The following is a 25,933-nucleotide window of genomic DNA, read 5'->3' on the forward strand; positions in this document are numbered from 1 at the left end:
TTTTTTTTTTTTTTTTTTGATACAGAGTCTCACTCTGTTGCCCAGGCTGGAGTGCAGTGGTGTGATCTTAACTCACTGCATCCTCTGCCTCATGGGTTCAGGAGATTCTTCAGCCTTAGCCTCCCAAGTAGCTGTGATTACAGGTGCGCACCACCACATGGGCCAATTTTTTGTATTTTTAGTAGAATGGAGTTTTACCGTGTTGGCCAGGCTGGTCTCGAACTCCTGACCGCAGGTGATCCACCTGCCTGGGCCTCCCAAAATGCTGGAGTTAAAGTGTGAACCACTGCGCCTGACCTGCAAGTTGTGTCTTCTGGGCTGAGCGCCCTCCCCAGGGCTTGGCACTGTGTTTTGGGGCAGGTGTGGTGGCACCCACAGATAGGCACGTTCTCCCCACCTTTGTGGTTCTGTTCCTGAGCCTCTGACCATCTGCCAGGCCCTGGGCTGATGCCTCACATGCGGCATCTCTGTTATTTTTCCTACTCAGCCTGTGGAGTTGATGTTTTTAACTCTCCTCTGTACAAGGGAGGACACAGGCTCAGAGAGGTGAAGCCACTTGCCTAGAGTCACACAGCTCACCTCAGAGCTGTGAATGGAGCCCAGGTCTGTCTGACTCCAAAGCGTATGTTCTCTCTGCGCTTGGAGAAGCTTCTGGTGAGTGGAGCTGGTGGTGACAGGGCCCCCCTTCCTGGGGTTAGGAAAGCCTGGTGCAGGGATGCGGGGTCTCCAAGAGGGCTCCAGGAGGGGTGGCGCCATCCCGACTTCCACCACTAGAGGGAGCGCGAGGCGCTGTCCTGTGATGGCTGGCAACTGCCCCGAGCAGACAGGGCTCTCCAACTTAGTGGCTCCCAGGCCAGTTAACTCCAGAGATCCCTCTCATTTCCATCCCAAATCAAAACAGTCTCCCCCATAGGTCTTTGTCTGGGCTGTTCCCCACTGCCTGGACTGCCTTCCCTGTTTACTCAAACTCAGTCCTTCTACCCGGGAAGATGGCACAGACTAACCCACATGGCTGTAGCTACTCCTGGGAGTGACATGAGGTCATGATTGGTAGATTTGGGGTGGGGGAAGTGTGTGGGGTTCCAGCTTCCTCCAAAAAGACAGGGGCTAAGTTTCTCCCCCCATCTTCAGTTACCTGCCCTGCAAGTCTTGGGTCTCTGAGCAGGGTTGTGGCTCCATTCTTCACCCCGTGATCACATGCTCATCCCTGAACTTGGGCCTTTGTTGTCCCTCCTGGTTCTAGCCTGGGCTCCCGGAACCACCAGAGCTGCTTTCCCCAAAGGGACTGAGCCTTAGTCTCTCTCCGCATCTCCCAGGGAAGAGCAGGGCAGGCCCCTTGAAGGCAGCTCCTGGCTCCAGCCCATGTCTGTGCCTTGCCCGCCATTAGGTGTAGAAACCCCGGTTGCATTTGAGAAGATGTGGTCCCTGCTCTCAAGGAATTTCTAATCTCGTTGGGGGAAGATAATTATAGAATAGCATGAAACAGATATCAGGGAAGTGCCAAATGGAATATGATCAAGGGGAAAATGTAAGCTCTGGGCCATCAGGAAGGACCTGGCAGCTCTAGGCTTCAAGGGACCGTTGGATTTGGAGGCAGACAGACCAGCCCCAATTAACCTGTGATGTTGGGCAGGTGACCCCACCTTGCTGGGCCTTAGTCCCCTCTTTTGTGTAATGGAGCAGTAACATCCAACTCGCGGTTTCTGCAACAGAGCAAAAGCAATATATCACCACGGAGAATACTGAGCACTGTGCCGGCTGTGCAGACGGTGCCGAGAAATGCAAATTCCCTTTTCATCTATGAACCAGGATGTGCCATGTGCCACTCCCCCACCCCTTTCCCTCCAGGGCGATGGTTCTCAGCCTGGCTGAGCACCTTGAGAAGATGCAGATTCCTGGGCCCCACACCAGGTCGCTAAGTCTCTGCAGGTTGGGGCTGGGAATCTGCCGTGTGGAGGGAGAGCTTTTTATTGTTTTAAACACTCAGTATCTGGTTATATCCATCTGTTACTTTAGAACTTTTGAAAATTCTGTCCTTTTAAATAGGTAAAGCATGTTACAAAATTCAAATTCAAAACAGTTTTTTAATTAAGACAATTTACATATAGAAGTCACTTTTTTTTTTTTTTTTTTTTTTTTTTTTTTTTTTTTTTTTTAAAGAGACAGGGTCTCTGTGCCCAGTCTGGAGTGCAATGGCAGGATCATAACTCACTGCAGCCTCGACCCACTGGGCTCAAGCAATCCTTCTATCTCTGCCTCCTGAGTAGCTGGGACTGCAGGCATGCACACCTGGCTAATTTATTTATTATTTTTATTTATTTAGTCATTTATTTTTTGAGATGCAGTCTCACTCTGTTGCCAGGCTGGAGTGCAGTGGCACAATTTTGGCTCACTGCAACCTCCCCCTCTTGAGTTCAAGCAATTCTCCTACTTCAGCCTCCCAAGTAGCTAGGACTACAGGTGCACGCCTCCACGCCCAGCTCATTTTTGTATTTTCAGTAGAGACGGGGTTTCACCATGTTGGCCAGGCTGGTCTCGAGCTCTTAACATCATGATCTGCCCACCTCCCAAAGTGCCGGAATTACAGGCGTGGGCCACCACACCCAGCCGCACACCTGGCTTATTTATTTATTTATTTAATAGAGACAGGGTCTGGCTGTGTTGCTCAGGCTGGTCTCAAACTCCTGGCCTCAAGCCATCTTCCTGCCTGAGCCTCCCAAAGTGCTGGGATTACAGGCGTGAGCCACCATGCCCGGCCACCAGTCACTCTTTTAAAGTATTCAGTTCAGTTAATATATTCACAGAGTTGTGCAACTGTCACCACTGTAATTCCAGAACATTTTCATCACCCCCAAAAAGGAACTCACACCCGTTAGCAATCACTCCCCATTCCCCTCGCCTGCCCCTGGCAACCACCAATCCACCTTTTGTCTGTTTGGATTTGTGTATCTTCAGATGTTACTCTTTTACTGCATATCTTTTTAAAATCTGCCTCTCATCCCTGCCTGCACCCCCCATCCCCACCCCAGTTCTCACCCCTGGAGGCGCCCAGTATTGCCAGGTTTTGTTTATTTTTCTAAAGGGAGCCTTCGCTCGCAAACATACATGTAAATACACGCATGCACACACACACAGGCGCGCACACATGTGCATACACACACACATCCTTTGCTTGGTGGGGCTCACATATCCTGCATCTTTCTTATATGTGTATAGGCAATATTGACATATTTTAATGTGTTAGTATTTTGCAGATCACCCCATGTTAGTCTGTGAAGAGCCACCTTACTCTCTGTAACTGTTGCATCGGATTTCACTGAGTGAATATACCACGATTGATTTAACGAGTCTCCTACCATTGAGCCCAGGTTGTTTCTAACATGATTTCTGACTTCATGTGAATCCCACCAGGACCTTGGGAACTGCCCTTCCATGTCTACAGCCTTTTGTTAAAAAAAAAAAAAAAAAGGTCCGGGCGCGGTGGCTCACGCCTGTAATCCCAGCACTTTGGGAGGCCGAGGCAGGCGGATCACAAGGTCAGGAGATCGAGACCATCCTGGCTAACACGGTGAAACCCCGTCTCTACTAAAAATGCAAAAAACTAGCCGGGCGAGGTGGCGGGCGCCTGTAGTCCCGGCTACTCGGGAGGCTGAGGCAGGAGAATGGCGTGAACCCGGGAGGCGGAGCTTGCAGTGAGCTGAGATCCGGCCACTGCACTCCAGCCTGGGTGATAGAGCGAGACTGTGTCTCAAAAAAAGAAAAAAAAAATGGAATGACCGGGCATGGTGGCTCATGCCTATAATCCCAGGATGTTGGGAGGCTGAGGCAGCAGATCATGAGGTCAGGAGTTCGAGACCAGCCTGGCCAAAATATTGGTGAAACCCGTCTCCACTAAAAATACAAAAATTAGCCTGGTGTGGTGGCGTGCGCCTCTAGCTCCAGCTATGTGGGAGGCTGAGGCAAAATAATCGCTTGAATCCGGGAGTTGAAGGTTGCAATGAGCCATGGTCGCACCACTGCACTGACAGAGCGAGATTCTGTCTCAAAAAAAAAAAAAAAAAAAAAAAGGAATGGCACAAAAAGCATCCCCACCCTCCATCCTCCCTCCTTTCTACCGGGTCTTCCCTCCTAACTCCTCTTGCACGTTTGTGCTGGAGGTCGGCGGAGTACACTTTGAGAAAGGCTGCCCCAGGGGGCCTGCAGCTGGCGCAAATGAGTGACCTCTGGGTCACCTGGCATTACTTTGTACCTGCTCTGGGCTGATGGTGGCCTCTTCCCCAGATACTCTCCCTAAAAGAGGAGGCAGGTCCTGCCAGCCAGGGTGTTTCCACACTGCTGCTGACAGTCCCAGAAACAGGCAGGCTTATTTCCCAGGGTGCTGGAGTGGGGCCAGCCTCAGAACCCTCCCCTCCGTGGGGCTCTGATACCACAGTGGGCGAGATCCAGAGACCAGTCCCTAATAGGACGCGTTCAAATGCAGGCCCAGGAAAACCCTCCGGAGGCCTGGGGGCTCCAGAAGGCTTCCACGGAAGAAAATACTCACACCCCTCCCCAGGGCCTCGGAGCACGTGTGCACACACATGCGATCTGGTGACTCGGTTTCTGCTCCATTCTCCCCTGCAGAAAAACAAGAATAAGAAAAAAGGCAAGGACGAGAAGTGTGGCTCAGAGGTGACCACTCCGGAGAACAGTTCCTCCCCAGGGATGATGGACATGCATGGTGAGTGCCCGTGGCCTGCCAGCCTCTCCTGCCCAACCTGGGGCCTTGGCCAAGCACTCGGTCATGTTTTTCTTTCTCCAGCAGGTTTGTTCACATTCCAGGCAAGGGGTAGGAGGGCTGGGCAGGGCCCGGAGGCCTCTGTGCCAAGGAGAAGACAGCATAGGAGAGGAAGTTTCTTTTCCCAGCGTACCAAGCCAAGAGACATACACTAAGCCAGAGACATAGAAATTAGACCCTCTCCTCACCCAGGGACAAGAACCACACAGGAGAGGTTTCTGTCAGCCTCGTGTGCCCAGGAAGATTGTTTGGATGTATGTTTCTTCCCCCCCCCATATACATTATATAAGTGGCTGTGTTTCCCATTTTGTTTTGGCTGCTGGAAATCTCCAAACTGGATTTTGTTGGTTTGGTTTGGTTTGGTTTGGTTTTTTTTGAGATGGAGTCTGATGGAGTCTCGCTCTGTTGCCTAGGCTGGAGTGCAGTGGCGTGATCTTGGCTCACTACAATCTATGCCTCCTGGGTTCAAGCAATTTTCCTGCCTCAGCCTCCCAAGTAGCTGGGACTACAGACGTGCGCCACCATCCCTGACCAATTTTTATATTTTTTAGTAGAGACGAGGTTTCACCATGTTGATAAGGCTGGTCTCGAACTCCTGGCCTCAAGTGGCCTGCCCGCCACAGCCTCCAAAAGTGCTGGGATTACAGACATGAACCACCACGCCCGGCCTCCAAACTGGATTTCTGACTTCATGTTAATCCCACCAGGACCTTGGGAACTGCCCTTCCATGTCTACAGCCTAACTCCCTTTGCTGTTTCATTTCAAATGTTGTAACTTAGCCAGGTACGGGGGATATACACCTGTAGTCCTAGCTCCTCAGGAGGCTGAGGTGGGAGGATTGCTTGAGCCCAGGAGTTCAAGGCTGCAGTGTGCTATGATCACACCTGAGAGTAGCTGCTGCACTCCAGCCTGGGCAATACAGTGAGACCCCATCTCTTCAAAAGGCAAAAAAACCAAAAAAGTTGTAACCTAGGTCCACCAACCAAATCCAGATGGTGCTGTGTGCCATCGTTTCCTGTTGCTGGTGTCTGTTTCTGTTTTGACCTTTTTATTTGAGAGGAAACGTGCAGATGATATGTGTACGCCTCCGTGAAATGTTCCCAAACTGCACACACAACGTTCCGAGCCGGTCCCCAGTGTCCCCCACAGGTCCTCACGGTTGTCTCCATCCACCCAAGGAAAACGCCCTCAGAAATTCAAACCTACAGTTCCTTTTCGTTTTTTGGGTTTTTTTTTGTTTTGTTTTTGTTTTTGTTTTTTTTTTAGGCAGAGTCTCGCTCCTGTCACCCAAGCTGGAGTGCAGTGGTGCGATCTCAACTCACTGCAACCTCCACCTCCTGGGTTCAAGCAATTCTTATGCCTCAGCCTCCTGAGTAGCTGGATTACAGGCTTGTGCTACCAAGCCTGGCTAATTTTCTTTTTATTTTAGTAGATAGTAGGTTTCACCGTGTTGCCCAGGCTGGTCTCGAACTCCTGGTCTCGAACACCCGCCTTGGCCTCCCAAAGTGCTGGAATTTATAGGTGTGAGCCACCGTGCCCGTCCCTAAAGCTTCATGAAAATTAAGTTGGCTTTCCATGTTTGAAAGTCAGTAAATCTCCATCCTGCCATCCCTTGAGAAATCAGATCTGGCAGCCCGATAGCTGTGTGCTCCCTTGAGGCAGGGGCTGCCTGGAACTGCCTGAAGCCAGAGCCACCTTCCCTTATGAAGAGTGTGGCACCTCCAGGCCCACCTGGGTCACCCACCGCCTCTTTATCACCTGTCTGGCCTGCGAAGACAAGAGCCTGCAACCCTTGCCCTTTTCAGTCTCTTGACCCTAATTTCAATGTCTTTGTACTTTTGACCACCAGAACCTTTGGTCCAGCCAGGTAGTAGTAGATAAACAACTAAATAAGAAACTGGAAGGGAATATTGGTTTGCTGGAGTTTCTGATCTCTCCAGACGCAGGGCTGTCTTGTTCTAGGGAAGAAAGGCCAGCAGACCTCCCCACGTGCCCAGATTGACCTGTCTGGAAAACACAGTCACCAGTTCCAAGGCTGGGGGACTGGTAGGTTTCTGAGCGGGCTTTAGAAAATCACAGCGGTGGTGGCTCACGCCTGTAATCTCAGCACGTCGGGAGGCCGAGGCAGGCGAATCACGAGGTCAGGAGTTCAAGACCAGCCTGGCCAACATGGTGAAACCCTGTCTCTACTAAAAATACAAAAAATGGGTGTGGTGGCTCACACTTGTAATCCCAGCACTTTGGGAGGCTGAGACAGGCGGATCACGAGGTCAGGAGATCGAGACCATCCTGGCTAACACGGTGAAACCCCGTCTCTACTAAAATACAAAAAATTAGCCGGGCGTGGCAGTGGGCGCCTGTAGTCCCAGCTACTTGGGAGGCTGAGGCAGGAGAATGGCGTGAACCCAGGAGGCGGAGCTTGCAGTGAGCTGAGATCGCACCACTGCACTCCAGCCTGGGCGATAGAGCGAGACTCCGTCTCAAAAAAAAACAAAAAACCTTGGCATGGGACCAAGCGCAGTGGTTCACACCCGTAATCCCAACACTTCGGGAGGTCGAGTTAGGAGGATCAGTTGAGCCCAGGAGCTTGAGACTAGCCTGGGCAACATAGGGAGACCTCATTTCTACAAAAAAATAATAGGCCGGGTGCTGTGGCTCATACCTGTAATCCCAGCACTTTGGGAGGCTGAGGTGGGTGGATCACGAGGTCAGGAGATTGAGACCATCCTGGCTAACATGGTGAAACCCTGTCTCTACTAAAAATACAAAAGAATTAGCCGGCCATGGTGGCGAGCGCCTGTAGTCCCAGCTGCTCACGAGGCTGAGGCAGGAGAATGGTGTGTACCTGGGAGGCAGAGCTTGAAGTGAGCCAAGATTGTGCCACTGCTCTCCAGCCTGGGCGACAGAATGAGACTCTGTCTAAAAAAAAAAAAAAAAAAAGATTAAAAATTAATAATAAATTTAGCTGGGTGTGGTGACACACACCTATAGTCACAGCTACTCTGGAGGCTGAGGTGGAAGGATCAGTTGAACCTGGGAGTTGGAGGCTGCAGTGAAAGGTAATTGTACCGTTGCATTCCAGTCTGGGCAACAGAGCAAGACCCCATCTCTTTAAAAAATATAGATAGATAGATAGATAGATAGATAGATAGAGTCATAATAAATATATTATTTTGGGCCAGGCTCATACCTGTCATCCCAGCACTTTAGGAGGCTGAGGTGGGAGGATCATTTGAAGTCAGGAGTTAGAGACCAGCCTGGCCAACATGGTGAAATACCATCTCTACTAAAAATACAAAAATTATTGAGTGTGGTCCTACACGCCTGTAACTTGGGAGGCTAAGGCAGGAGAATTGCTTGAACTCGGGAGGCGGAGGTTGCAGTGAGCTGAGATCGCGCCACTGCACTCCAGCATGGGTGACAGAGTAAGACTCCATCAAAAAAGAAAAAATTATTTTATTTTATTCAAAAATAGAGACAGGGTCTTGCTGTGTTGCCCAGGCTGGTTTCAAACTCCTGAGTTCAAGCAGTCCTCCTCCCTCAACCTCCCAAAGTGCTGGAAGTATAGGCATGAGCCACTGTGCCCAGCCTATAATAAAAATTTGAAAAAACCTTGGCCTGTGAACAGCTCACATTTATGAAACCGTCACAACGTGCCAAGTATCATGCTAAGCATCATTGCCTCGTTTGAGTCTAATTACCAACCCCATTTTACAGATGGAGAAACTAAGGCCCAGTGAGGTGAAGTAACATGCATGGTTAGCAAGTTCATAATTTGCAGTGCCATTGCTGGCATTTGAGGTCCTTTGAAGACAGAATCCAGGTTTGTGGCTGGGCGTGGTGGCTCACACCTGTAATCCTAGCACTTTGGGAGGCCAAGTTGAGAGGATCATTTAAGGTCAGGAGTTGGAGACCAGCCTGGCCAAACATGGTGAAACCCTGTCTCTACTAAAAATACAAAAATTAGCTGGGCATGGTGGTGGTCACCTGTAATCCCAGCTACTCGGGAGGCTGAGGCAGGAAAATCCCTGGAACTGGGAAGGGAAGGTTGTGGTGAGCCAAGATCGCGCCACTGCACTCCAGCCCGGGCAAGAGAGTGAGGCCGTGTCTCAAAAAAAAAAAAAAAAAAAAAGATCCAGGTTTGTGACCTGGACGAACCCTCCAGAAAAATCTAGAATGCTGAACAAACCAGGTCCCCAGACACAGGAGCCCTGTTCACTTTCTCATTTTCATTTTCGTGCACGTGCGGCTGAAACCCAGTCAGACTGCAGTCGTGTGAATGGGAAGGTCAGGGAAAGGTGTGGGCTGGGCGAGTTTCCTGGAAGGCTTCCAGTGGGAGGATGGGTACAGCAGGAGATGAAGGGAGAGAGTGGTGCCCTGGGCCCTTTAGTCCGCAAGACTCAGCTGAAGTTAGCCCAAGTATCGGTGTCACACTGTTACCAGGCTACCAGGCTAGACCAGACGTTAAACATTAGTGCTCATTGTCATTCATTAACACAACCCAGGAACCTATGGGGCCAGCTTCTTGCACACGTGCTTGCCGTAGGAAGAAAGTTTAGATTTTCTCGAGGGAGAAATCGGGGAGCACACATCCTTTTTTGTTGTTGTTGTTTAAGTCCCAGAATTCACAAGAGGATGCTTTTGTGTAACGAGCACCCCAGAGTACAGTTAAAATCAGATCCAGGTCACCCGTGTGGGGCCGCCTGACTGCCTGGTGCTTCCTTGGCAGGTTGAGGTAGAGGAGGGACATGGGGCTGGAAGTTGGGCAGATGGGTCCAGCAAGTGGCTCTGCTGCTCCCAGCCTCAGTTTCCCCCTCTGGAAAGTGAAGGTGGTAATGGCACCTTTCCAGCGGGTTGTGGGGAGGATTCCACGAGGTGACCAGAAATGCTTTTGCCTAGTGCCTGCCACAGTGGCAGGTGCCCAGGTCTGTTGGGATGTCTCTGTCTCCTTCTCATGTTTACAAAAGTGGCCGTTGCCCTGGGTGCAGCATGGCCCCCAGAAAGGTTGCTTCATATTGTGTTGGTTTTGAAACCTCCACTTGGGTCTCTGCTGTTTAAAACGACTCTCCTAGGTTGGGCATAGTGGCTCAGGCCTATGATCTCAGTGCTTTGGGAGGCCAAGACAGGAGGATCACTTGAGCCCAGGGGTCCAAGACAGCCTGGGCAACATAGTGAGGCCCCATCTCTACAAAAAAATTAAAAAATTAGCCAGATGCAGTGGCACATGCCTGTGGCCCCAGCTACCTAGGAGGCAGAGGCAGGAGGATAGCTTGAGCCTAGGAGTTCGAGGCTGCAGTGAGCTCTGATTCTGCTGCTGTACTCCAGCCTGGGTGACAGAGCAAGACCTTGTCTCTAAAAATAAAAAATACATAGATGGCTGGACGTGGTGGCTCACTCCTGTAACCCCAGCATTTTGGGAGGTTGAGGTGAGTGGTCAGTAGCTCAAGAGCAGCCAACATGGCGAAACCCCGTCTCTACTAAAAATAATAATAATAACAAAAATTAACTGGGCATGGTGGCGCACGCCTGTAATCCCGGCTACCTGGGAGGCTGAGGCATGAGAATAGCTTGAACCAGGAGGTGGAGATTATAGTGAGCCGAGATCGCGCCACTGCACTTCAGCCTGGGTGACAGACTCCATCTCAGAAAACTAAATAGAGTGACTCTATGTGCTTGAGAAGGGGGTGCAGGACAAGGGGAGGTGCAGCCCGGGCCCCAGCTCTGCCTGCAGCCCCACTGTGGATGCCATTGCCAATTACCCCTTCTCTTTCTTCTTTGTATTGTAAAGGGTTTTGTTGTCAAGAACAGTAGAGAAAGGAATACAGTCCCCCTATACACTCCACCTTGATTTTCATGAACATGATGCCATATTTGTCTCATCTGTTTTTTCGATGTGTTAAATTTTTGTAATTAAAATATAATTCACATATAAAAAATACACAGCTAGTGGCCGGGTGCCGTGGCTCACACCTGTAATCCCAGCACTTTGGGAGGCCGAGGTGGGCAGATCGCCTGAGGCCAATAGTTCGAGACCAGCCTGGCCAACATGGTGAAACCTGTCTTTACAAAAATACAAAACTCAACCAGGTATGGTGACAGGTGCCTGTAATCTACTTGGGAGGCTGAGGCAGGAGAATTGTTTGAACCCGGGAGGCGGAGGTTGCAGTGAGCCCAGACCATGCCATTGCACTCCAATCTGGGCAACAGAGCGAGACTCCGTCTCAAAAAAAAAAAAGTGTAAAAGTTCACAGCATCCTGACACTGGCCTGCAGCCTGCACTGAAGCATTTTCTGGTAAATTTCCCTGCCTCATGACATTCAAGTCTGCACCTAAACGTCACAGCATGCACTGCTAAAAACAGGACGTTTCTACATACCCACTGTCCCATGATCATTTCTAACTAAATTAACCAACAGTTCCTTAATAGCTTTTAAAACCCAGACCATATTCAAATTCCCCAATTGTTCCAAAGTGTTACAGCTGGCACCTTCAAAACAGGATCCAGGCCGGGCGCGGTGGCTCAAGCCTGTAATCCCAGCACTTTGGGAGGCCGAGACGGGCGGATCACGAGGTCAGGAGATCGAGACCATCCTGGCTAACATGGTGAAACCCCGTCTCTACTAAAAAATACAAAAAACTAGCCGGGCGAGGTGGCAGGCGCCTGTAGTCCCAGCTACTCGGGAGGCTGAGGCAGGAGAATGGCGTAAACCTGGGAGGCAGAGCTTGCAGTGAGCTGAGATCCGGCCACTGCACTCCAGCCTGAGCGACAGAGCGAGACTCCGTCTCAAAAAAAAAAAAAAAAAAAACAGGATCCAAATAATTTCCATACATCATATTTAGTCAAGTCTCCTAGCTTTCTTTATGCTAAAATCATCTCCCCTCCCCACTGTTTTGAAAATTTTTTAATATGATACTGACTTTAAGGGAGTGGACCACGTGTCCCGTGGAATGTGCCACCTCCCGCTGTCTCTCTCTCCCTTTTACTTCCTATCAAGTGGAACTCGGCTCCAGGCTGCATCAGTCAGACAGAACGTCTTGGCAGTCCCGCCTCACGGACCACGCCATGTCTTCCGTATCGCTTCTCTGCCAGACACACAAGGTGTCTGGTTTCTACACCCAGAATGAGGCCTCAAATGTCCCCCCAAGATTTTAAATATGTTAGGCCACCATCCCCAGCTGGCTGCCTCCAGACACAGGGTACAATTGGCTGAGTGTGGGGAAGGTCAGGCCAGCGCCGGAATTCTTTGCCTCTCTGGACACATGGGATGGCTGTGGTGCTTGGGTGGATGGGGGTGGGGGTGGGAGTGAGCTCAGGGGTCCCAGTATCCAGACCCCTACCGCGTGGCCGGGTGCAGTGGCTCATGCCTGTAATCCCACCACTTTGGAAGGCCAAGGTGGGCGGATCACCAGAGGTCTAGAGTTCAAGACGGGCCTAGCCAATGTGGTGAAACCCCGTCTCTACTAAAAATACAAAAGTAGCCAGGAGTGGTGCCTGTAATTCCAGCTACTCGGGAGGCTGAGGCAGGAGAATCACTTGAACCCGGGAGGCGGAGGTAGTGAGCTGAGATTGCACCACGGTTCTCCAGCCTGGTTGACACAGCGAGATCCGTCTCAAAAAAAAAAAAAAAAAAAAAAAAAAAAAAACAATAACCAGACCCCTCCCCGGTGGGAGAGCTGCTGTGGGGTTCCGGGCATTGAGGTACAGGGATGCCGAGTCCTCCGACCTGCCCGTCCTTGGCAGCTGTGGGATTTCATCCTGTGGTTCTGTTCCCACACCCCACAGACGACAACAGCAACCAGAGCTCCATCGCAGATGCCTCCCCCATCAAACAGGAGAACAGCAGCAACTCCAGCCCCGCTCCAGAGCCCAACTCGGCTATGCCCAGCGACGGCACCGAGGCCAAGGCAGACGAGGCCCAGGCTGATGGGAAGGAGCGCCCAGGAGCTGAAGGTACGTGGCCTCTGGAGGTGGGGCTCTGACGGCCTCCCTGTAAGTGGCCTTCAGGCGGTCTGTGGCTAGGTGTTCCAGGAGGCCCTGTCATGTGCCAGCCGCAGCACGGAGACAGTAAAGAGAGGTGACACCTGGAGTACATGGTCTCGTGGGAGAATTAAAAAAATCAGACAGGCCAGGTGCAGTGGCTCATGCCTGTAATCCCTGCACTTTAGGAGGCCAAGGTGTGAGGACTGCTTGAGCCCAGGAGTTCAAGACCAGCCTGGGCAACATAGCAAGACCTCATCTCTACAAAAAAAAAAAAAAAAAATTAGCCAAGTGTGGTGGCACACAGCTGTGATCCCAGCTACTCGGGAGGCTGAGGTCAGAGGATCACTTGAGCACAGGAGGTCAAGGCTACAGTGAGCCGTGATCATGCCTCTGCAATCCAGCCTGTGTGGCAATAAGACCCTGTCTCAAAAATAAGTAAATAAATAAAAATCAAACAATTGGCCAGGCATGGTGGCTCACACCTGTAATCCTAATGCTTTGGAAGGCTGAAGCAGGAGGATCACTTGAGGCCAAGAGTTTGAGACCAGTCTGGGCAGCATAGCAAGACCCTGTCTCTACAAAAAAATATTTTAAAATGAGCCGGGCATGGTGGCATGTGCCTGTCTGTGGTCCCAGCTACTCAGGAGGCTGAGGTGGGAGTATCCCTTGAGCCCAGGAGTTGGAGGCTGCAGTGAACCGTGATCACACAACTGAACTCCAGCCTGGGTGACAGAGGGAGACCCTGGCTCAAAATATAATTATATTAATAAAAATTTTAAAATATATTTAAAAATCAGACAACCTAGTATTAGGAAGATAAGTGTGGTGGAGAATTATAAAGTAGGAAAGGGATGGGGGTGGGGGGTCTTGCTGAATGACCAGGGGAGTTGCAATTTTAAATGGGGTGGTCAGGGGCAGCCTTTGAACAAGACGAGGCTCAGACTGCGCGAGTGAGCAAGCCGTGTGGGGATCTGGGAGGAGAGCAGTGTGGGCAGAGGGAAGAGTGAGTGAGGAGCTGGAAAATAAGATGGGGACTGGGTGCAGTGGCTCACACCTGTAATCCCAGCACTTTGGGAGGCCAAGACAGGTGGATCACTTGAGGTCAGGAGTTCTAGACCAGCCTGGCCAACGTAGTGAAACCCTGTCTCTACTAAAAATACAAAAATTAGTGGAGCATGGGGGCATGTGCGTGTTGTAATCCCAGCTACTCAGGAGGCTGAGGCAGGAGAATCACTTGAACCTGGGAGGTGGAGGCTGCAGTGAGCTGAGATTGTGCCATTGCACTCCAGCCTGGGCGACAGAGTGAGACTGTGTCTCAGAAAATTAAAATAAATAAATAAATAAATAAATAAATAAGATGGGGTCAGATAGGAGGTGGCGCCTCAGGTGTGGGGGGCTCGTAAGGCCACTGCCTGGCCTGGGTTTTCATGGTAAGACGGGAGCCACTGGGGTCTTGGGTGACACAATCTGAAGGATTAAGAACAGATGATGGGGTGATTGTGTGAGAGTGTGTGTGTGTGTTTATTTTGAGTCTCCACAGAAAAAATGAAAGAACAGCATAATACTGTCCCGTATCTCCACCTGCTGCACTTGGCAGTTGTTGGCTTTTGGGGTTTTTTTGCTTTGTCTGTATTTTTTCTGGGACCATTTGAAAGTAAGTCACAGATCTCAGGACATTTCATCCCTAAACATGTCAGCACGTGTCTTTTAAAAATAAAGACATTCTGGGTTGGGCACAGTATGTGCTTATACTTACAATCTCAGCACTTTGGGAGGCCGAGGCCGGAGGATCTTTTGAGCCCAGGAGTTCGAGACCACCCTAGGCAAGAAGACAAAACCCCATCTCCACAAAAAATATAAAAATGAGCCCGGCATGGTGGCACGCGCCTGTCGTCCCAGGAGGATCGACTGAGCCTGAGAGGTTGAGGCTGCAGTGAGTCATGATTGTACCACTCCAGCCTGGGTAACAGGGTGAGACCTTGCTGGAAAAAAAAAAAGAAAAAAAGACATTCTCTTACAGAATTGCAAATACCGTTATTGCATCTAAGAAAATGAGCAGCATTCCAGATGGTCTAACATGGAGGTATATTTTGAAGGTGAGGGAGAGCCTGTGTTGGGTAGTACATAGGGGGAGTGTGGACCCGAGGGTGACTTTGGGCACCTGGAGGGAGAGGCAGTGGCTGAGTGGGTCTAGGGAGGGCAGGCCAGGTCTGGAGCACCTTGCACACCCACGAGGAGCTGGCAAGCATGGAATGTGGAGTGGCAGATGTGACCAGCCTGCAGCTGGGGCCACCCCAGGACTCGGCGCGTGTGTCCTGGGAGCAGCCAGTGCGGTTCTAGGAGAAAGGCCGTCCCCTGCTGCACAGCTGATCCGCACGCCTGTGCAAGGAGGCTCTGGGCTGGTGCCAGGGTCCCAATCACAACTGTACTCCGCCTCCTGCACCCCAAGAAGCCATAGGCCAGCAGGGAAGACAGACACTGGCACCAAGGACTCATTGGCAGAGTTGCAGACCGACGCTGCAGACAGACTCCAACCAGCCCGTGGTATGAGGGTCTGGCTGTATAGAACCCCGCGGTATCATTTTGTAAATTTGAATGTGATGTCAAAATTTAAAACTTGAGCTTAAAACAGGATTGATTTCTAGCTTCTTTTGAAAAATCAGCTTTGACACTATCGGGCCTGCTTTTCCCTGGGGCAGTTGCCAGCTGAAGCAGAAGAGACCTTCCTATTGTCTCTCCAAACCAAGGCCAAAGGGCGCTTGCCCTGTATTACCTCATGGCCACTCTTGTTTTTCTTATTGTAGATTTTAAAAAGAAAATTAAGATATTTCTTGTTTTGGTTTCTTTTCCCCCAGACGGAGTCTTGCTTTGTCGCCCAGGCTGGAGTGCAGTGGTGCGATCTCGGCTCACTGCAACCTCCGCCTCCCAGCTTCAAGCAATTCTCCTGCCTCAGCCTCCTGAGTAGCTGGGATTACAGGTGTGCACCACCATGCCTGGCTAATTTTTCTACTTTTAGTAGAGATGGGGTTTCACCATGTTGGCCAGGCTGGTCTCAAATCTCCTGACCTCGTGATCCACCTGCCTCGGCCTCCCAAAGTGCTGGGATTACAGGTGTGAGCCACCACGCCTGGGCTATTTCTTGGTTTTTGTTTGTTTGAAATGGGGTCTCACTCTATTGCCCAGGCTGGAGTGCAGTGGTACAATCTCAACTCATTGCAGCCTTGAACTTTTGGGCTCAGGTGATCCTCCTGCCTCAGTCTCCCAAGTAACTGGGACTACAGACGTGCACCACCGTGCCCTGGTAGTGTTTATAGTTTTTTTGTACAGATGGGGTGTTGCTATGTTGCCCGGGCTGGTCTTGAACTTCTGGGCTCCAGTGATCCTCCCACTTTGGCCTCCCAAAGTGCTGGGATTACAGATGTGAGCCGCCGCGCCCGGCCACGATGTTTCTTGAAGCTATTTCTCTATCAAAAGTGGAGGTAGAAAGTGGAAAAGAAAAAAGAAAAAGACTGGAGAGCATTTTTTAAAATTTTTTTTAGATGGAGTTTTGTTCTTGCTGCCCAGGCTGGAGCGCAGTGGTGCAATCTCGGCTCACCACAACCTCCACCTCCTATGTTCAAGCGATTCTTCTGCCTCAGCCTCTTGAGTAGCTGGGATTACAGGCATGCGCCACCATGTCCAACTAATTTTGTATTTTTAGTAGAGACGGGGTTTCTCCATGTTGGTCAGGCTGGTCTCGAACTCCCGACCTCAGGTGATCCACCTGCCTCGGCCTCCCAAAGTGCTGGGATTATAGGTGTGAGCCACCACGCCTAGCCTAAGAAGGCTATTTTTTCTTTTTAGGAAAACTGGGAAAGTGCATATTTGAAGAGAGTATTTCTTAACATTTTATTTGTGAAGCTTATCTATGTCTGAATCAAACAGCCCACTTGACTCATTCGTGCTATTGCCTGGCCCCTGATGGGGCTTTTGAGTTCATAGTCCCTGCTGTGATGGACACAGTAAAAAAGGGATTTGGGGGGCCACCAGAAAGGCTTCCTGGAGGAATTGAATTGCTGTCTTGACCTGGTATTAGAAAGGAGGCAGGCTGGCTGGGCACATGGCTCATACCTGTAATCCCAGCACTTTGGGAGGTCGAGGTGGTGAATCGCTTGAGCTCAGGAGTTCGAGCCCAGCCTGAGCAACATGGTGAAACCCTGTCTCTACAAAAAATTAAACAATTAGCTGGACGTGGTGGTACATGCCTGTGGTCCCAGCTACTTGGGAGGCTGAGGCAAGGATCACTTGAGCCCAGGAGTTTGAGACCAGCCTGGGCAACATGGTGAAATCCCATCTCAACAAAAAAATACAAAAATTAGGCCGGGTGCAGTGGCTCACACCTGTAATCCCAGCACTTTGGGAGGCTGAGGTGGGTGGATCACCTGAGGTCAGGAGTTCGAGACCAGCCTGCCAACATGGCGAAACCCCGTCTCTACTGAAAATATAAAAAATTAGCTGGGCGTAGTGGCGCGTGCCTATAATCCCAGCTACTCGGGAGGCTGAGGCAGGAGAATCACTTGAACCCAGGAGGCGGAGGTTGCAGTGAGCCAAGATCATGCCACTGCACTCCAGCCTGGGCAACAAGAGTGAAATGTCTAATATATATATACACACACATACACACACACACACATATATATACACAAAAATTAGTGGGGCGTGGGGGCATGCGCCTATAGTCCCAGCTGCTCAGAATGCTGAGGTGGGAGGATTGCTTGAGCCCAGGAGGCGGAGGTTGCAGTGAGCATGATTGTCCCGCTGCACTCCAGCCTGGATGACAGAGCACGACCCGGTCTTAAAAAAAAAAAAAAGAAGAAGAAAGTAAGAAAGTGTGGTGTGGCAAGACCACAGAGCTCAAAATAGGGAGTGTTGGGAAGGAAAGCTGGAAATAACAGGAATTTGGAAGCCTCCCTCACTCAATGGGGTGAGTAACTGGCTCTTCAAATACACTGGTGGCCGGGCACGGTGGCTCACGCTTATGTTCCCAGCGCTTTGGGAGGCTGAGGCAGGTGGATCACCTGGGGTCGGGAGTTTGAGACCAGCCTGGCCAACGTGGTGAAACCCCATCTCTACTAAAAATACAAAACATAGCCCGGCGTGGTGGTGCTCACTTGTAATCCCAGTTTCTTGGGAGGCTGAGACAGGAGAATAGCTTGAACCCAGGAGGCAGAGATTGCAGGTTCACGCCATTCTCCGTATCAGCTATAATGCTTCCCGTCAAGTCTGTGACTGTGCCATAATTTATTTGAATAGTCCCTTAGTGATGGTCACTTAGGTGTTCCCATCTTTTGTTTTGCACATGCAGTCCTGTGGGGAGTCTGGTACCCTCATCTCTCTGCATATTTGCCCAGGTGCAGGTGGCTCTGCAGGCTGCATCCCTGGAAGTGGAACCGTTTAGGCAGAGGCTGCATGCACTCGGAATGTCACAGGTTCTGCCTGGCTTTCCTCCCGAGAAGTCGTGGGTAGAATGACACCACCAGCGCAGGGGCTCTCAGGCTCAGCAGCCCTGGCATTTGGGGCCAAATCATTCTTGTTTTTTTTTTTTTTTTTTTTTTTTTTTGAGACGGAGTCTTGCTCTGTCACCCAGGCTGGAGGGCAGTGACGCAGTCTGGGCTCGCTGCAACCTCTGCCTCCCAGGTTCAAGTGATTCTCCTGTCTCAGCCTTCTGAGTAGCTGGGACTACAGGCGTGTGTTTGCCATCACACCTGGCTAATTTTTGTATTTTTAGCGGAGACAGGGTTTTACCATGTTGCCCAGGCTGGTCTCAAACTCCTGACCCCAGGTGATCCGCCCACCTCAGCCTCCCAAAGTGTTGGAATTACAGGTGTGAGCCACCGCGTCCAGTCTTGTATCCGTCTTTACTGTGGGGGGCCATCCTGTGCATTGTGGGACATTGAGCAGCCTCCCTGGCCTCCGCCAAAATGTTTCCAGTTGTTAACCAATGTCCCCGGGGGCGGGGGGAGTCCCCCCCTGCTGAGAGCCAGTGCCCTAGAGGCTTTGCCATGGCGCTGGGAGAGATGGGGGCTGTGGTCACATCCAGGTGGACACTCACCAGCTGTATGGCCTTGGGCAGGCAACATCACCTCCACACACCCTCCTACTTCCTTGTTTGCAAAATGGGACAACCAGCTGCTCGGGAGGCTGAGATGGGAGTATCACTTGAGCCTGGGAGGTGGAGGCTGCAGTGAGCCATGATGGTGCTCATTCCAGCATGGGTGACAGAGCGAGACCCTGTCTCAAAATAAAATAAAATGGGATGAGCAGGAGCTGCCTCTCTCGCCAGGAGTGAAGAGGGCGAGAACGCCAGCACAGTGCTCAGCCCGGAGCTGGGGCTTAGGAGGAGGGTCTGGTAGCTGCGGGGTTGCCTTGTCCGCCCTTCTGTTGGGGGAGCGATTGCGGGGGTCTCAAGGACAGACGTGGGCTTCATCTGCAGCTGCGTTCCTCCTCCTTTCCCATCCTGTTTTGTTCTGGGCATGGCCATGTTGGAGGTGCGTCTCGTTTGCTCTAGAAGCCAGATTCGAGCTCCGCAGCAGGAATTATGTTTTGAGTTAGTGTGTCCAGTTAGTTGCTACTTTCTCGCTACCACCACCAGATGCTAAATTGGTAGGACCCAGGTGGGAGCCACACCAGGGTCCTCTCTGGCCACCCTAGGCCCCCCGGGGCTGCACGGCTGCCCTGCGCTGCTCAGCCAGGATCCACCTGCCCACTGCCCGAGCTGCCTGTGGGAAGGGCACAAGAACAGCCCCGTGTGGCCTTCCCAGGTGGGTGCGTGCTCTCTGCCAGGACGGGGCAGGTTGGCCACCAGCTGTTGACCTTGCTTTGAACTTGTTTACTGCTATGTGAGTTCAGGGAATGACATAATTCCTGTCCAAGCTCCCTGGACTAAATTTAGACCCCAGGAAAATAATTTTCCCTGGGTGAGCTCCAGCACCGCAGCTCCCAGAGAATCGGCTGCTGCCCTGAGCTCCTGAATGCTCTGTGGGTTCCAAGGCCAGTTCTCACCAAGCTCTGGGGTCTGGCTATCAGGGGAGGCCTCTGCTGGGCACCTCTGTGCCCAGCATGGGTCAGCATGAGTCTCTCGGCAACTGACCACCTTCATGATTTCTAAGCCTACATCTGGGGCACCCACCTCCCCCACCACTCTGCACAGCCTGCTGTGCCGGGCAGAAAAGGAGCTATGGTCAGAGATGCAAAGCCACAGATGGGCAACTTTTCTAGGTCGGTAAAAACTTAATGTTTATGTTAAAGCAAACATGTATTATGAAATGGAGTGTAACATTAACATGATTTCTCTCTTTTTTTTTTTTTTTTTTTGAGACAAAGTCTCACTCTGTCACCTAGGCTGGAGTGCAGTGGTGCGATTTTTGGCTCACTGCAACCTCTGCCTCCTGGGTTCAAGTGAGTCTCCTGCCTCAGCCACCCGAGTAGTTGAGATTACAGGCACCCGCCACCACACCCAGCTACTTTTTGTATTTTTAGTAGAGGCAGGGTTTCACCATGTTGGCCAGGCTGGTCTCGAACTCCTGACCTCAAGTGATCTGCCTGCCTTGGTCTCCCAAAGTACTGGGATTACAGGTGTGAGCCACCATGCCTGGCCTGGCCCCTCTCTTTTAAAAAATAAATAAATAAACTAGAGATGAGATTTCACTATATTTCCCAGGCTAGTCACAAACTCCTGAGCTCAAGCGATCTTCCCACCTTGGTTTTCCAAAGTGTTGGGATTACAGGTGTGAGCCACTACACCTGGCTGATTTTTCTTTTTATTGAGATGAAATTCACATAAAATTAACCATGTTAAGTGAATAATTCACTGACAGTACACTCACAAGGTTGTGCAACCACCACTTCTCTCTGGTTCCAAAATATTTTAATCACCCCAAAAAGAAATCTTGCACCCAGCAGCAATCATTCCCCACTTCTCCCTTCCCCCGCGACAGTGGGTCCCCACCCCAGGCAACCACGAAACTTTCTGTCTCCATGGGTTCGTCTATTCTGGACTTTTCATATAAATGGAATCATATACTCTATGGCCTTTTGTGTCTGACTTCTCACTCAGCATGATGTTTTCTTTCTTTTTTTGTTGTTGTTGTTTTGTTTTTTGTGGTTTGTGTTTTGTTTTGTTTTGGAGACAGAGTCTCACTCTGTCACCCAGGCTGGAATGCAGTGGCACGATCTTATCTCACTGCAACCTCTGCCTCCTGGGTTTATGGGATTCTCCTGCCTCAGCCTCCCAAGTAGCTGGGACTACAGGTGCGTGCCACCACATCTGGCTAATTTTTGTATTTTTTTTAGTAGAGAGGGGGTTTTGCCATGTTGGCCGGGCTGGTCTCAAACTCCTGACCTCAGGTGATCCACCCACCTCAGCCTCCCAAAGTGCTGGGATTACAGGTGTGAGCCACCACACCCAGCCTGTTTTTGTTATTGTTGTTGTTGTTGTCGTTTTTTGAGACAGTCTTACTCTGTCGCCCAGGCTGGAGTGCAGTGGCGCAATCTCGGTTCACTGCAACCTCCACCTCCCAGGTTCAAGTGATTCTCTTGCCTCAGCCTCCGAGTAACTGGGATTACAGGCATGCACCACTACGCCTGGCTAATTTTTGTATTTTTAGTAGAGACGGGGTTTCAACATGTTGGCCAGGCTGATCTTGAACTTCTGACCTCCAGTGATCTGCCTGCCTTGGCCTCCCAAAATGGTGGAATTACACGCATGATCCACCGCGCCTGGCCAGGGCTCCTAGTCTGGGGAGTAACAGTGTCAACCCTGCTCAGTCTCCCTGGGAAGGAGGGTCTTGCTGTTCCGTTCCCTCATCCTCCGTGCCCCGGGTCCTGTACTATCTTTTTCTTCCCATCTTGCCTGCTTGCTTTTAAACTTAAGTGTGGGTTATTTTCCCCTTTGTTATTCCTCTGCCTCAGAAACCCCAGTAAAGAAGTCTTGGTTGCACAGGCATTCTCTAGGATTAGTTTAGCATGCTTTTCAACATCAGGGTACCATGGTGTCAGGCCTTGGGTAGGATTTTTGCTGCCCCTTCACGAGTGTCAGGCTCTGTGTCCAGTAAGCTTTAGGAAAAACCACTGCCGCCACTGCCTCCTCCCAAACTGCACCCACCTCCCGCCCCATCCAGCCTGCACCTTCCTTCTGCTAAAGAAACTTAGGGTGGAGCAGCAGGAAGACTGAGGCATGAGAAATCACCCAAATAACTGGGTTCATTCTACGGGTGATTGCTTGATGGAATGGTGTGCAGCCATCTTGTAAGCTCTGATATTTAAAGAATCTTTAAAGACGTGAAGAACTCCTCTGAAATACCATGTGACCCCCATTTGGGAAGAGGAGAAAATTTGTATGCAATGGAGGGAGGGAAAACTAAAGATGGGCATTAATCCTCTAAAGCATTAGTGGGGTGGTCCCTGGGTGGTGACAGGTGATTTTTAACTTTATTATTTTTTTTCTGTACTTTTCTGTTTCCTGCAATGATCAGTCATTGCTCTGGCAATCGGAAAAATACCACCCATACATTATTTTTATATTATATATTATTTTATTATTATTATTATTGAGACGGAGTCTCGCTCGGCTCCCCAGGCTGGAGTGCAGTGGCGCGATCTCAGCTCACTGCAATCTCCGCCTCCCGGGTCCTCGCCATTCTCCTGCTTCAGCCTCCCGAGTAGCTGGGACTACAGGCGCCCGCCACCTCGCCAGGCTAATTTTTTGTATCTTTAGTAGAGATGGAGTTTCACCGTGTTAGCCAGGATGGTCTCGATCGCCTGACCTCCTGATCCGCCCGCCTCAGCCTCCCAAAATGTGGGATTACAGGCATGAGCCACCGTACCTGGTCAAATACCCATATTATTAAGAGAAATGTTTACAAAAGGTTAGTTACCTCTGATGTTCCCCAGGCTGCGGGAGAGAGGAATTGACAGCCATGATTGTTGGTGCGCACTGCGGCCACCAGGGGGTGCTGGGTGCACGCAGCACGGAGACTGCAGCCTCCTCCCGTCGCCTCCCAGGGCCCTCAGCAGCTAAGTGTGCAGGAGAGGGTTGCAGACACCAGGGTCCATGTGTGGACTGGCTGCTGGAAACAGCGCCACTGAAAAATCGACAGGAGATTCCCCAGCCCTCCAGCTCATTGTAGCCTTCAAAGACCCCTGGCCCCAAAACTACCCGATTCAAGGTATTTTTAGTATTTGGCCCATCCGGCCCGGCCTCTCACGTGTCTGAAAATAGCTCCTGTTGTCTTGCTCTTCCCTCAGACACTTCTGATGAGCAGAACTCACAGTCCTCGATGGAACATTCGATGAACAGCTCAGAGAAAGTAGATCGGCAGCCGTCTGGAGACTCGGGTCTGGCCGCAGAGTCGTCTGCAATCTCTCAGGTACCTCGCTCGAGGTCTCAGAGGGGCAGCCACATCGGCCGGGAGCCCATTGGGTTGTTGGGGGTACGTTGAAAGGTGTTTCGTCATTGTGTTTTGTTGTGTTGTCATTGGACCGTTGGAACTGTCATTTGTCCATCAGGCGATGTCCATGAACACAGTCCTGGGCTCTGCCTTGGGCTCTGGGGCCAAGGGATAATGAGACTTGTGGCCTCTGCCCTCAAGGAGCCTCTGGGTCGGAGGAGGATGAAGGGACTTGAACCCAGCCTCAGCTGCCGCGTTTTGTCTGTTCGGGTTCACAAAAGCATTGCCTCATCTCAGTGATCTGCAGATAGGTGAGCTTTACAGCTGGGAAGACAAGACTTCAGAAACCTAAGTGGTGGGGCCTCCTATGAAATGGTGCCGCTGACCCCGCTTGCACTGCGTGGGCCCCTCTCCAGGGCATCACTCTGTGTTGGAATCTGGTCTGAGTGACTCAGCACAGGTGCAGTGGGGCTTGGTGGTTAGGAGCAAACCTCCCAGAGTCGGGCCCAAGTTTTAATCCCAGCTCCCAAAATGGGATCACAGAACTGTCTTAGGGCCACCGTGAGGATTCGATGGGAGAACGTGGGTAAAACTTAGCATGGAGTAGACACAAGATGCAGAATTGTTATTGGCCATGACCACTATTAGGATTTTTCACTGTAAATCTAGACTCTTTTTTTTTTTTCCCTTCGAGACAGAGTCTCCCTCTGTCACCCAGGTTGGAATGCAGTGGCATGATCTTGGCTCACTCCAACCTCCACCTCCTGGGTTCAAGCAATTCTCCTGCCTCAGCCTCCCAAGTAGTTGGGATTACAGGTGCCTACCACTATGCCCAGCTGATTTTGTATTTTTAGTAGAGATGGGTCTCACCATGTTGGCCAGGCTGGTCTCAAATTCCTGACCTCAAATGATCCACCCCCTCAGCCTCCCAAAGTGCTGGGATTACAGGCGTCAGCCACCACACCCAGCAACTTCAAAATCTTTAAACCCTTTGATCAGCAGTTCCTGTTCCAGTAACTCACCCTGTGGAACCACCTCCACATGCCCTAGCACAAAGGGGCTGCTTAGGGAAATCAGGTCTTGTCTGAGACAGACTAGGGTTCAGCCGTTTTGAAGAGCATGGTTGGGCCTTCCAGGTTCTGATAAACATTCCTGCAGTGTGCAGTGAGAAAAGCAAGCTGCAGATCCAGCAGGCATAGCATGAGCCCATCTGGTTAAAAACAGTAGAAACCAAAGCCTGGTGATTTATATTAAGACCAAGGTTGTTGGCTGGGATCTCCGGGTCTCTTGAGCTCAGAGAAGAAAAGCTCAGCTTGAAACTTTGATCCATACCCTGAGAGTATGCAGTGCTCCCCCGTCAGTACCTGGAAATACCAGGAGTCCCCCATTCTCGCATCGCCCCCACTACCCCCACTCTTGCTTCCAGGAGACCCAGACCTAAAATTGGGCCTCTTCCACCATTGTCACAGGCACACTGACACACATACTGTCCATGGAGCTAGGTGTGAGTGACATGGGGATGTACTCCAGTAAAGCAGACAGCCTGACATTTCAAGCGACACATTTTTGGCCTGGTGCAGTGGCTCACATTTGTAAGCCCAGCACTTTGGGAGGCTGAGGCAGGTGGATCACTTGAGGCCAGGAGTTCAAGACCAGCCTGCACAACATAGCAAGACCCCCGTCTCTCCAAAAAAAGAAAAAGAAAATTAACCAGGCATGGGTGGTGCGCACCTATAGTCCTAGCTACTCTGGAGGCTGAGGCGGGAGGATCACTTGAGCCTGAGAGTTCAAGGCTGCAGTGAGCTCTGATCATACAACTGCCCTCTAGCCTGGGTGACAGCAAGACCCTGTCTCAAAAAAAAAAAAAAAAAAAAACAGAAAAGAGGACAGAAAGGCAGCCTTCCTGACTCCCTGCGATCCCTGCTCCCAGGGTTCCCCAGAAGGAGCTCATATCACCATCTCTGCAAGTCCATCACATGTCCTACTTGAGGCCTCTGCAACATTGATCTCTGAGAACCCACCATGGACCAGGGGCTATACCTAGTCCCTCCCTGCCACGCTGGGGCTGACAGCAGGCCCAGGATAAGCAGATACAAGCAGGTCACGGAGTCCCACTAAGTGCCGTGAGAGAGAAACAGGGTGATGTGAAGAAGCAGAACAGGCTGGCCAGGTGCGGCGGCTCACACCGGTAACCCCAGCACTTTGGGAGGCCGAGGCGGGTGGATTGCGAGGTCAGGAGAGCGAGACCATCCTGGCTAACATGGTGAAACCCTGTCTCTACTAAAAATACAAAAAATCAGCCCGGCGTGGTGGTAGGCGCCTGTAGTCCCAGCTACTCAGGAGGCTGAGGTGGGAGGATCACGAGCCCAGGAAGTTGAGGCTGTAGTAAACCGTGATTGAGCCACTGCACTCCGGCCTGGGCAATAGAGTGAGATCCTAAACAAAAACAAAGACTGGGCATGGTGGCTCGTGCCTGTAATCCCAGCACTTTGGGAGGCTGAGGCGGGTGGATTGCGAGGTCAGGAGATAGAGACCATCCTGGCTAACACGGTGAAACCTCGTCTCTACTAAAAGTACAAAAAATCAGCCCAGCGTGGTGGCGGGCGCCTGTAGTCCCAGCTACTCACGAGGCTGAGGCAGGAGAATGGTGTGAACCTGGGAGGTGGAGCTTGCAGTGAGCCGAGATTGTGCCACTGCACTCCAGCCTGGGCGACAAAGCGAGACTCCATGTCAAAAAAAAAAAAAAA

The 25,933-nt window shown here is 51.1% G+C and overlaps 1 protein-coding gene across 1 annotated transcript in view; it reads left to right on the forward strand.

Annotated features, from left to right (window-relative positions):
• BCL7A (BAF chromatin remodeling complex subunit BCL7A) overlaps window positions 1–25,933 on the forward strand; it is a 43,818-nt gene that overhangs the window by 9,750 nt on the left and 8,135 nt on the right. Inside the window, 3 exon segments of the mRNA XM_017864000.1 lie at window positions 4,624–4,720; window positions 12,562–12,729; window positions 23,044–23,228. Of these exon segments, the coding sequence (XP_017719489.1) occupies window positions 4,624–4,720; window positions 12,562–12,729; window positions 23,044–23,228 (450 nt within the window).

This window comes from Rhinopithecus bieti, unplaced genomic scaffold (genome assembly GCF_001698545.2).
Source record: "Rhinopithecus bieti isolate Rb0 unplaced genomic scaffold, ASM169854v2 scaffold_74595, whole genome shotgun sequence".
Taxonomy (NCBI): Eukaryota; Metazoa; Chordata; class Mammalia; order Primates; family Cercopithecidae; genus Rhinopithecus; species Rhinopithecus bieti.